Source organism: Aegilops tauschii, chromosome 2 (genome assembly GCF_002575655.3).
Source record: "Aegilops tauschii subsp. strangulata cultivar AL8/78 chromosome 2, Aet v6.0, whole genome shotgun sequence".
Classification (NCBI taxonomy): Eukaryota; Viridiplantae; Streptophyta; class Magnoliopsida; order Poales; family Poaceae; genus Aegilops; species Aegilops tauschii.
Window position 1 is genome coordinate 464,522,467 of NC_053036.3, and position 13,160 is coordinate 464,535,626.

The following is a 13,160-nucleotide window of genomic DNA, read 5'->3' on the forward strand; positions in this document are numbered from 1 at the left end:
GGTATTTCTTCCGCTCAGTATTTTTTATTATTTCCAAAAACAACTTTCGTGGAGTTTCAGGACTTTTGGAGTTGTGCAAAATAAGTCTCTAATATTTGCTCCTTTTCCAGCCCAGAATTCCAGCTGCCGGCATTCTCCCTCCTTATGTAAACCTTGTAAAATAAGATAGAATATGCTTAATTATTATGACATAATGTGTGATAATAGCCCATAATGCAATAAATATCGATATAAAAGCATGATGCAAAATGGACGTATCAAACGTTCGCTTTGCCCGGAATTGGTCCGTTTGGGTAGGGCAATGGGTCGTGTCCGGGCCTGTCCTGGGATGCGGTGGCCGTGCGCCCAGCGCGCGGCCGCATCCGTTTGCCCCATCCTGTCTGCCAGGGCCAAAATGCCATATTTTGACATGAAAACAAGTTTGCACGGCCAAATATTAATTGTCTAAAAATAAAAGTAGTTTTACAACCCAATCGAAATTGTCTCTAATAAAATAGTTTTACAACCAAATCGAATTGTCTTGACTGAACATAAAATGAACCAATACATCTATTGGTTGCCCATGTGATCCCACACGTGCTCAACCAAGTCATTTTAAAGATCCAAATGAGTGTGCCAATCACGCAGGTCACGATGGAATTGGACAAACTGTTCAAACATGGCCGGTTCTTGGTGTAGGGGCTCAACATTTTCACCTTGATAATCAAGTCCTTGGTCGAAGATACTATCATCACGCTCGTCCTCGACGATCATGTTGTGCATGATCACACAAGCAGTCATCACCTCCCAAAGCTTCCCTTCATCCCATGTCAGTGCAGGGTTTCAAACGATACCCCGTCGGGATTGAAGCACACCAAAAGCACGTTCCACATCCTTTCTAGCACTCTCTTGCATTTGGGAAAATCTCTTTCTCTTCTCACCTTGGGGGTTCGAGATTGTCTTCACAAAAGTTGTCCACTGAGGATATATACCATCAGCTAGATAGTATCCCTTGTTGTACTGGTGGCCCTTGATCTCAAAGTTGACAGGTGGGGAGTGGCCTTCTGCAAGCCTTGCGAAAACTGGAGAACGTTGCAGCACGTTGATATCATTGTGAGAACCTGCCATGCCGAAGAAAGAATGTCATATCCAAAGATCATGCGAAGCCACCGCTTTTAATATGACAGTGCACGCTTTGACATGCCCCTTGTACTGGCCCTGCCAAGCAAATGAACAGTTCTTCCACTCCCAGTGCATACAATCTATGCTGCCAAGCATGCCTGGAAAGCCTCTAGCTGCGTTGGTCGCCAACAATCTCTCTGTATCAGCGGCAGTTGGCTGCCTCAAGTACTCCGGACCAAACACCTCGATCACAGCTTGGCAGAACTTGTACATTGACATCAGACATGTTGTCTACTCCACTCATATGCACATACTCATCCACCAGATCGCCTGGAATTCCATATGCAAGAATGCGGATGGCTGCGGTGCATTTTTGGTAAGAGGAGAATCCAAGCTTGCCAAGGGCATCCATCTTGCACTCGAAGTATGGGTCATGAGCAACCACTCCCTCTCGGATACAATTGAACACATGCCTTGCCATTCAAAAACGGCAATGGAATTTATTCGGCTTGAAGAGCGGGGTGTTCGCAAAGTAATCGGCATAGAGCAGGGCGTGGCCTCTCTCCCTGTTGCGGTTCAGGTTGGGAGCACGGCCAGGGAGCGACCCCCTGTACCGAGGAAGCTGCCGTAGAATGTGGTCGTGAACGACCAGTGCAGCCACCACAAGATCTTCATCATCCGACGACGAATCATCCAATGAACAAATAAAGTGGTGGAAGAAAAACTCATCTCCACTGTCCATACCTTTGCGGGCAAAGTGTCAAACACCTTGCGGTCGTGGTGGCAAAGAGGCCGCGATGATCACCTCGATGCAGCAGGGGTGGTTGGTGAAGGAAATATGCTCTAGAGGCAATAATAAAGTTATTATTTATTTCCTTATTTCATGATAAATGTTTATTATTCATGTTATAATTGTATTAACCAGAAACATGATACATGTGTGAATACATAGACAAACAGAGTGTCACTAGTATGCCTCTACTTGACTAGCTCATTGATCAAAGATGGTTATGTTTCCTAGCCATAGACATGAGTTGTCATTTGATTAACGGGATCACATCATTAGGAGAATGATGTGATTGACTTGACCCATTCCGTTAGCTTAGCACTTGATCGTTTAGTATGTTGCTATTGCTTTCTTCATGGCTTATACATGTTCCTATGACTATGAGATTATGCAACTCCCGTTTACCGGAGGAACACGTTGTGTGCTACCAAACGTCACAACGTAACTGGGTGATTATAAAGGTGCTCTACAGGTGTCTCCGAAGGTACTTGTTGAGTTGGCGTATTTCGAGATTAGGATTTGTCACTCTGATTGTCGGAGAGGTATCTCTGGGCCCACTCGGTAATACACATCACTATAAGCCTTGCAAGCATTGTAACTAATGAGTTAGTTGCGGGATGATGTATTACAGAACGAGTAAAGAGACTTGCCGGTAACGAGATTGAACTAGGTATTGAGATACCGACGATCGAATCTCGGGCAAGTAACATACCGATGACAAAGGGAACAACGTATGTTGTTATGCGGTTTGACCGATAAATATCTTCGTAGAATATGTAGGAGCCAATATGAGCATCCAGGTTCCGCTATTGGTTATTGACCGGAGACGTGTCTCGGTCATGTCTACATAGTTCTCGAATCCGCACGCTTAACGTTCGGTGACGATTTGTATTATGAGTTGTGTTTTGATGTACCGAAGGTAGTTTGGAGTCTTGGATGAGATCGGGGACATGACGAGGAGTCTCGAAATGGTCGAGACGTAAAGATCGATATATTGGACGACTATATTCGGACATCGGAAAGGTTCCGAGTGATTCGGGTATTTTTCGGAGTACCGAAGAGTTACGGGAATTCGTGGGGGAGTATATGGGCCTTATTGGGCTTTAGGGGAAAGAGAGAGAGGAGGTTGCGCCCCCCCAAGGCTTAGTCCGAATTGGACTAGGGGGAGGGGCGGCGCCCCCTCCTTCCTTCTCTTCTCTTTTCCCTTTCCTTCTCTCCTACTCCTACTACTTGGAAGGGCTCCTAGTTCTACTAGGAAAGGGGGAATCCTACTCCCGGTGGGAGTAGGACTCCCCTAGGGCGTGCCATAGAGAGGGCCGGCCCTCCCCCTCCTCCACTCCTTTATATACGGGGGAGGGGGCACCCCATAGACACAACAATTGATCTCTTGATCTCTTAGCCGTGTGCGGTGCCCCCCTCCACCATATACCACCTCGATCATATCGTAGCAGTGCTTAGGAGAAGCCCTGCGTCGGTAGCAACATCATCACCATCATCACGCCGTCATGCTGACGGAACTCTCCCGTGAAGCTCTGCTGGATCGGAGTTCGCGGGACGTCATCGAGCTGAACGTGTGCTGAACTCGGGGGTGCCATGCGTTCGGTACTTGGACCGGTCGGATCGTGAAGACGTACGACTACATCAACCGCGTTGTTCTAACGCTTCCGCTTTCGGTCTACAAGGGTACGTGGACACACTCTCCCCTCTCGTTGCTATGCATCACCATGATCTTGCGTGTTCGTAGGATTTTTTTTGAAATTACTACGTTTCCCAACAGTGGCATCCGAGCCAGGTTTTATGCGTAGATATTATATGCACGATTAGAACACAAGTGAGTTGTGGGCGATACAAGTCATACTGCTTGCCAGCATGTCATACTTTGGTTCGGCGGTATTGTTGGATGAAGCGGCCTGGACCGACATTACGCGTACGCTTACGCGAGACTGGTTCTACCGACGTGCTTTGCACACAGGTGGCTGGCGGGTGTCAGTTTCTCCAACTTTAGTTGAACCGAGTGTGACTACGCCCGGTCCTTGAGAAGGTTAAAACAGCACTAACTTGACGAACTATCATTGTGGTTTTGATGCGTAGGTAAGAAACGGTTCTTGCTCAGCCCGTAGCAGCCACGTAAAACTTGCAACAACAAAGTAGAGGACGCCTAACTTGTTTTTGCAGGGCTTGTTGTGATGTGATATGGTCAAGACGTGATGAGATATAAGTTGTTGTATGAGATGATCATGTTTTGTTGAAGTTATCGTCCACTGGCAGAAGCCTTATGGTTGTCTGTTTATTGCATAAGATGCAAGCGCCAAATAATTGCTTTACTTTATCGCTATCCGATAGCAATAGTTGCAAGAGCAATAGTTGGCGAGACGACCATGTGATGACACATTGATATAGATCAAGATGATGGAGATCATGGTGTCATGCCGGTGACGATGGAGATCATGACGAGGCTTTGGAGATGGAGATCAAAGGCACAAGATGATGATGGCCATATCATGTCACATATATTGATTGCATGTGATGTTTATCCTTTATGCATCTTATTTTGCTTAGATCGACGGTAGCATTATAAGATGATCTCTCACTAAATTTCAAGGTATAAGTGTTCTCCCTGAGTATGCACCGTTGCGAAAGTTCTTCGTGCTGAGACACCACGTGATGATCGGGTGTGATAAGCTCTACGTTCAAATACAACGGGTGCAAGACAGTTTTGCACACGCAGAATACTCAGGTTAAACTTGACAAGCCTAGCATATGCCCTCGGAACACTGAGACCGAAAGGTCGAGCGTGAATCATATAGAAGATATGATCAACATAGTGATGTTCACCATTGAAAACTACTCCATCTCACGTGATGATCGGACATGGTTTAGTTGATATGGATCACGTGATCACTTAGATGATTAGAGGGGTGTCTATCTAAGTGGGAGTTCTTTAATAATTTGATTAATTGAACTTTAATTTATCATGAACTTAGTCTGATAGTATTTGCATATCTATTTTGTAGATGAATAGCTCGCGATGTAGTTCCCCGTTTATTTTTGATATGTGCCTAGAGAAAATAAGTTGAAAGATGTTAGTAGCAAAGATGCGGACTAGCTCCGTGATCTGAGGATTATCCTCATTGCTGCACAGAAGTATTATGTCCTTCATGCACCGCTAGGTGATAGAACTATTGCAGGAGCAGATGCAGACGTTATGAACGTTTTGACAAAAGCTCGGTATGATGACTACTTGATAGTTTAGTGCACCATGCTTTACGGCTTAGAACCGGGACTTCAAAAATGTTTTGAACGCCAAGGAACATATAAGATGTTCCAAGAGTTGAAATTGGTATTTCATACTCATGCCCATGTCGAGAGGTATGAGACCTCTGACGGTACTTCGCCTACAAGATGGAGGAGAATAGCTCAACCAGTGAGCATGTGCTCAGGATGTCTGAGTACTACAATCACTTGAATCAAGTGGGAGTTAATCTTTCAGATAAGATAGTGATTGACAGAGTTCTCTAGTCACTATCACCAAGTTACTAGAACTTCGTGATGAACTATAATATGCAAGGGATAACGAAAACAATTCCCAAGCTCTTCGTGATGCAGAAATCGATGAAGGTAGAAATCAAGAAAACATCAAATGTTGATGGTTGACAAGACCATTGGTTTCAAGAAAAGTGCAAAGGGAAGACGGGGAACTTCAAAAAGAACGGCAAGCAAGTTGCTGCTCGAGTGAAGAAGCCCAAGTCTGGACCTAAGCCTGAGACTAAGTGCTTCTACTGCAAAGGGACTGGTCACTGAAAGTGGAACTACCCTAGATACTTGGCGGATAAGAAGGATGGCAAAAGTGAACAAAGGTATATTGGATATACATGATATTGATGTGTACTTTACTAGTGTTTATAGCAACCCCTCGACATTTGATACTGGTTCAGTTGCTAAGATTAGTAACTCGAAATGGGAGTTGCAGAATAAACACAGACTAGTTATGGGCGAGGTGACGATGTGTGTTGGAAGTAGTTCCAAGATTGATATGATCATCATCGCACACTCCCTATACTTTCGGGATTAGTGTTGAACCTAAATAAGTGTTATTTGGTGTTTGCGTTGAGCATGAATATGATTTGATCATGTTTATTGCAATACGGTTATTCATTTAAGTTAGAGAATAATTGTTTTTCTGTTTACATGAATAAAACCTTCTATGGTCATACACCCAACGAAAATGGTTTGTTGGATCTCGATCGTAGTGATACACATATTCATAATATTGAAGCCAAAAGATGCAAAGTTAATCATGATAGTGCAACTTATTTGTGGCACTGCCGTTTAGTTCATATTGGTGTAAAGTGCATGAAGAAACACCATGCTGATGGGCTTTTGGAATCACATGATGCTTGCGAACCATGCCTCATGGGCAAGATGACTAAGACTCCGTTCTCCGGAACAATGGAGCGAGCAACTGACTTATTGGAAATAATACATACTTGTGTATACGATCCGATGAGTGTTGAGGCTCGCGGCGGGTATCGTTATTTTCTGACCTTCACAGATGATTTGAGCAGATATGGGTATATCTACTTGATGAAACATAAGTCTGAAACATTTGAAAAGTTCAAAGAATTTCAGAGTGAAGTAGAGAATCATCGTAACAAGAAAATAAAGTTTCTACTATCTGATCGTAGAGACAAATATTTGAGTTACGAGTTTGGCCTTCAATTAAAACAATGTGGAATAGTTTCACAAACTCATGCCACCTGGAACACCACAGCATAATGGTGTGTCCGAACGTCATAACCATACTTTATTGGATATAGTGCAATCTATGATGTTTCTTACAGATTTACCACTATCGTTTTGGGGTTATGCATTAGAGACAGTTGTATTCACGTTAAAAAGGGCACCATCTAAATCTGTTGAGACGACACCGTATGAACTGTGATTTGGCAAGAAACCAAAGTTGTCGTTTCTTAAAGTTTGGGGTTGCGATGCTTATGTGAAAAAGTTTCATCCTGATAAGCTCAAACCCAAATCGGAGAAATGTGTCTTCATAGGATACCCAAAGGAGACAGTTGGGTACACCTTCTATCACAGATCTGAAGGCAATACATTCGTTGCTAAGAATGGATCATTCCTAGAGAAGGAGTTTCTCTCGAAAGAAGTGAGTGGGAGGAAAGTAGAACTTGATGAGGTAACTGTACCTGCTCCCTTATTGGAAAGTAGTTCATCACAGAAATTTGTTCCTGTGACTCCTACACCAATTAGTGAGGAAGCTAATGATGATGATCATGTAACTTCAGATCAAGTTACTACCGAACCTCGTAGGTCAACCAGAGTGATATCCGCACCAGAGTGGTACGGTAATCCTGTTCTGGAAGTCATGTTACTGGACCATTATGAACCTACGAACTATGAGGAAGCGATGATGAGCCCAGATTCCGCAAAATGGCTTGAGCCCATGAAATCTGAGATGGGATCCATGTATGAGAACAAAGTATGGACTTTGGTTGACTTGCCCGATGATCGGCAAGCCATAGAAAATAAATGGATCTTCAAGAGGAAGACGGACGCTGATAGTAGTGTTACTATCTACAAAGCTAGACTTGTCGAAAAAGGTTTTTGACAAAGTTCAAGGTGTTGACTACGATGAGATTTTCTCACTCATATCGATGCCTAAAGTCTGTCCGAATCATGTTAGCAATTGCCGCATTTTATGAAATCTGGCAAATGGATAACAAAACTGCAATCCTTAATGGATTTATTAAAGAAGAGTTGTATATGATGCAACCAGAAGGTTTTGTCGATCCTAAAGGTGCTAACAAAATGTGCAAGCTCGAGCGATCCATCTATGGACTGGTGCAAGCATCTCTGAGTTGGAATATACGCTTTGATGAGTTGATCAAAGCATATAGTTTTATACACACTTGCGGTGAAGCCTGTATTTACAAGAAAGTGAGTGGGAGCACTACAACATTTCTGATAAGTATATGTGAATGACATATTGTTGATCGGAAATGATGTAGAATTTTCTGTAAAGCATAAAGGAGTGTTTGAAAGGAGTTTTTCAAAGAAAGACCTCGGTGAAGCTGCTTACATATTGAGCATCAAGATCTATAGAGATAGATCAAGACGCTTGATAAATTTTTTCAATGAGTACATACCTTGACAAGTTTTTGAAGTAGTTCAAAATGGAACAGTCAAAGAAAGAGTTCTTGCCTGTGTTGCAAGGTGTGAAGTTGAGTAAGACTCAAAACCCGACCACGGCAGAAGTTAGAGAGAGAATGAAAGTCATTCCCTATGCCTCAGCTATAGGTTCTATAAAGTATACCATGCTGTGTACCAGACCTATTGTATACCCTGCCCTGAGTTTGGCAAAGGAGTACAATAGTGATCTAGGAGTAGATCACTGGACATTGGTCAAAATTATCCTTAGTGGAATAAAGATATGTTTCTCGATTATGGAGGTGACAAAAGGTTCGTCGTAAAGGGTTACGTCGATGCAAGTTTTGACAATGATCTAGATGATTCTAAGTCTCAATCTGGATATATATTGAAAGTGGGAGCAATTAGCTAGAGTAGCTCCGTGTAGAGCATTGTTGACATAGAAATTTGCAAAATACATACGGATCTGAATGTTGCAGACCCGTTGACTAAACTTCTCTCACAAGCAAAACATGATCACACCTTAGTACTCTTTGGGTTTTAATCACATGGCGATGTGAACTAGATTACTGACTCTAGTAAATCCTTTGAGTGTTCGTCACATGATGATGTGAACTATGGGTGTTAATCACATGGTGATGTGAACTATTGATGTTGAATCACATGGGGATGTGATCTAGATTATTGACTCTAGTGCAAGTGGGAGACTGAAGGAAATATGCCCTAGAGGCAATAATAAAGTTATTATTTATTTCCTTATTTCATAATAAATGTTTATTATGTTGGTAATCGTAGCATAATTCTAAAATTTTCCTACGCTCACCAAGATGCATCTATGGAGTGTACTAGCAATGAGGGGAAAGGAGTGCATCTACATACCCTTGTAGATCGCGAGCGGAAGCGTTCCAATGAACGTGGATGACGGAGTCGTACTCGCCGTGATCCAAATCACCGATGACCGAGTGCCGAACGGACGGCACCTCCGCGTTCAACACACGTACGGTGCAGCGACGTCTCCTCCTTCTTGATCCAGCAAGGGGGAAGGAGAGGTTGATGGAGATCCAACAGCACGACGGCGTGGTGGTGGATGTAGCGGGTCTCGGCAGGGCTTTGCTAAGCTTCTGCGAGAGAGAGAGAGAGGTGTTGCAGGGGAGGAGGGAGGCGCCCAAGGCTGTCGTGTGCTGCCCTCCCTCCCCCCCCCTATATATAGCCCCCCTGGGGGGGGCGCCGGCCCCAAGAGATGAGATCTCAAGGGGGGGCGGCGGCCACAAGGGGGGAAGGGGTTGCCTTGCCCCCCAAGGCAAGGGGGAACTCCCCCCCCTAGGGTTCCCAACCCTAGGCGCATGGGGGGAGGCCCAAGGGGGGCGCCCCAGCCCACTAAGGGCTGGTTCCCTTCCACTTTCAGCCCACGGGGCCCTCCGGGATAGGTGGCCCCACCCGGTGGACCCCCGGGACCCTTCCGGTGGTCCCGGTACAATACCGGTAACCCCCGAAACTTTCCCGGTGGCCGAAACTGGACTTCCTATATATAATTCTTCACCTCCGGACCATTCCGGAACCTCTCGTGACGTCCGGGATCTCATACGGGACTCCGAACAACTTTCAGGTTTCCGCATACATATATCTCTACAACCCTAGCGTCACCGAACCTTAAGTGTGTAGACCCTACGGGTTCGGGAGACAAGCAGACATGACCGAGACGCCTCTCCGGTCAATAACCAACAGCGGGATCTGGATGCCCATGTTGGCTCCCACATGTTCCACGATGATCTCATCGGATGAACCACGGTGTCGAGGATTCAATCAATCCCGTATACAATTCCCTTTGTCAATCGGTATGTTACTTGCCCGAGATTCGATCGTCGGTATCCCAATACCTTGTTCAATCTCGTTACCGGCAAGTCTCTTTACTCATACCGCAATGCATGATCCCGTGACTAACGCCTTAGTCACATTGAGCTCATTATGATGATGCATTACCGAGTGGGCCCAGAGATACCTCTCCGTCACACGGAGTGACAAATCCCAGTCTCGATCCGTGCCAACCCAACAGACACTTTCGGAGATACCCGTAGTGCACCTTTATAGTCACCCAGTTACGTTGTGACGTTTGGCACACCCAAAGCACTCTTACGGTATCCGGGAGTTGCACGATCTCATGGTCTAAGGAAAAGATACTTGACATTGGAAAAGCTCTAGCAAACGAAACTACACGATCTATTATGCTATGCTTAGGATTGGGTCTTGTCCATCACATCATTCTCCTAATGATGTGATCCCGTTATCAATGACATCCAATGTCCATAGCCAGGAAACCATGACTATCTGTTGATCAACGAGCTAGTCAACTAGAGGCTTACTAGGGACACTTTGTGGTCTATGTATTCACACATGTATTACGATTTCCGGACAATACAATTATAGCATGAATAATAGACAATTATCATGAACAAAGAAATATAATAATAACCATTTATTATTGCCTCTAGGGCATATTTCCAACAGTCTCCCACTTGCACTAGAGTCAATAATCTAGTTACATTGTGATGAATCGAACACCCATTGCGTCCTGGTGTTGATCATGTTTTGCCCTAGGGAGAGGTTTAGTCAACGGATCTGCTACATTCAGGTCCGTGTGTACTTTACAAATATCTATGTCTCCATTTTGAACACTTTCACGAATGGAGTTGAAGCGACGCTTGATATGCCTGGTCTTCCTGTGAAACCTGGGCTCCTTCGCAAGGGCAATAGCTCCAGTGTTGTCACAGAAGAGAGTCATTGGGCCCGACGCATTGGGAATCACCCCTAGGTCGGTAATGAACTCCTTCATCCAGACTGCTTCCTGTGCTGCCTCCGAGGCTGCCATGTACTCCGCTTCACATGTAGATCCCGCCACGACGCTTTGCTTGCAACTGCACCAGCTTACTGCTCCTCCATTCAAAATATACACGTATCCGGTCTGTGACTTCGAGTCATCCAGATCTGTGTCGAAGCTAGCGTCGACGTAACCCTTTACGACGAGCTCTTCGTCACCTCCATAAACGAGAAACATATCCTTAGTCCTCTTCAGGTACTTCAGGATATTCTTGACCGCTGTCCAGTGTTCCTTGCCGGGATTACTTTGGTACCTTCCTACCAAACTTACGGCAAGGTTTACATCAGGTCTGGTACACAGCATGGCATACATAATAGACCCTATGGCCGAGGCATAGGGGATGACACTCATCTCTTCTATATCTTCTGCCGTGGTTGGGCATTGAGCCGTGCTCAATTGCACACCTTGCAATACAGGCAAGAACCCCTTCTTGGACTGATCCATATTGAACTTCTTCAATATCTTGTCAAGGTATGTACTTTGTGAAAGACCAATGAGGCGTCTTGATCTATCTCTATAGATCTTGATGCCTAATATATAAGCAGGTTCTCCAAGGTCCTTCATTGAAAAACACTTATTCAAATAGGCCTTTATACTTTCCAAGAATTCTATATCATTTCCCATCAATAGTATGTCATCCACATATAATATGAGAAATGCTACAGAGCTCCCACTCACTTTCTTGTAAACACAGGCTTCTACATAAGTCTGTGTGAACCCAAACGCTTTGATCATCTCATCAAAGCGAATGTTCCAACTCCGAGATGCTTGCACCAGCCCATAGATTGAGCGTTGGAGCTTGCATACCTTGTTAGCATTCTTAGGATCGACAAAACCTTCCGGCTGCATCATATACAACTCTTCCTTAAGGAAGCCGTTAAGGAATGCCGTTTTGACGTCCATCTGCCATATCTCATATCATAGTATGCGGCAATTGCTAACATGATTCGGACGGACTTCAGCTTCGCTACGGGTGAGAAAGTCTCATCGTAGTCAACCCCTTGAACTTGTCGATAACCCTTAGCGACAAGTCGAGCTTTGTAGATGGTCACATTACCATCTGCGTCCGTCTTCTTCTTAAAGATCCATTTGTTTTCTATGGCTCGCCGCTCATCGGGCAAGTCAGTCAAAGTCCATACTTTGTTTTCATACATGGATTCTATCTCGGATTTCATGGCTTCTAGCCATTTGTCGGAATCCGGGCCCGCCATCGCTTCTTCATAGTTCGAAGGTTCACCGTTGTTTAACAACATGATTTCCAGGACAGGGTTGTCGTACCACTCTGGTGCGGAACGTGTCCTTGTGGACCTACGAAGTTCAGTAACTTGATCTGAAGTTTCATGATCATCATCATTAACTTCCTCCCTAGTCGGTGTAGGCACCACAGGAGCATTTTCCCGCGCTGCGCTACTTTCCGGTTCGGAAGGGGTGACTATCACCTCATCAAGTTCCACTTTCCTCCCACTCAATTCTTTCGAGAGAAACTCCTTCTCTAGAAAGGACCCGTTCTTGGCAACGAAGATCTTGCCTTCGGATCTGAGGTAGAAGGTATACCCAATAGTTTCCTTAGGGTATCCTATGAAGACGCATTTTTCCGATTTGGGTTCGAGCTTTTCAGTTGAAGTTTCTTGACATAAGCATCGCATCCCCAAACTTTTAGAAACGACAGCTTAGGTTTCTTCCCAAACCATAATTCATACGGTGTCGTCTCAACGGATTTAGACGGTGCCCTATTTAAAGTGAATGCGGCAGTCTCTAAAGCATAACCCCAAAATGAGAGCGGTAAATCGGTAAGAGACATCATAGATCGCACCATATCCAATAGAGTGCGATTACGACGTTCGGACACACCATTTCTCTGAGGTGTTCCAGGCGGCGTGAGTTGTGAAACTATTCCACATTTCCTTAAGTGTGCACCAAACTCGTGACTTCAATATTCTCCACCACGATCTGATCGTAAGAATTTTATTTTCCTGTCACGTTGATTCTCAACTTCACTCTGAAATTCCTTGAACTTTTCAAAGGTTTCAGACTTGTGTTTCATTAGGTAGACATACCCATATCTACTTAAATCATCAGTGAGAGTGAGAACATAACGATATCCTCCGCGAGCCTCAACACTCATTGGACCGCACACATCGGTATGTATGATTTCCAATAAGTTGGTTGCTCGCTCCATTGTTCCGGAGAACGGAGTCTTGGTCATCTTACCCATGAGGCATGGTTCGCACGTGT

At 44.7% G+C, this 13,160-nt stretch overlaps 1 protein-coding gene across 1 annotated transcript; it reads right to left on the reverse strand.

Moving 5' to 3' along the window:
* Positions 1 to 594: 594 nt before the first annotated feature.
* LOC109770777 (uncharacterized) lies at positions 595 to 1,374 on the reverse strand. The gene is made up of 3 exons (XM_020329490.1): positions 1,239 to 1,374; positions 921 to 1,100; positions 595 to 797 (listed from the first exon to the last, which is right to left on the reverse strand). The coding sequence occupies exons 1-3, from the start codon at positions 1,372 to 1,374 to the stop codon at positions 595 to 597; spliced, it is 519 nt and encodes a 172-aa protein (XP_020185079.1).
* Positions 1,375 to 13,160: the final 11,786 nt, after the last annotated feature.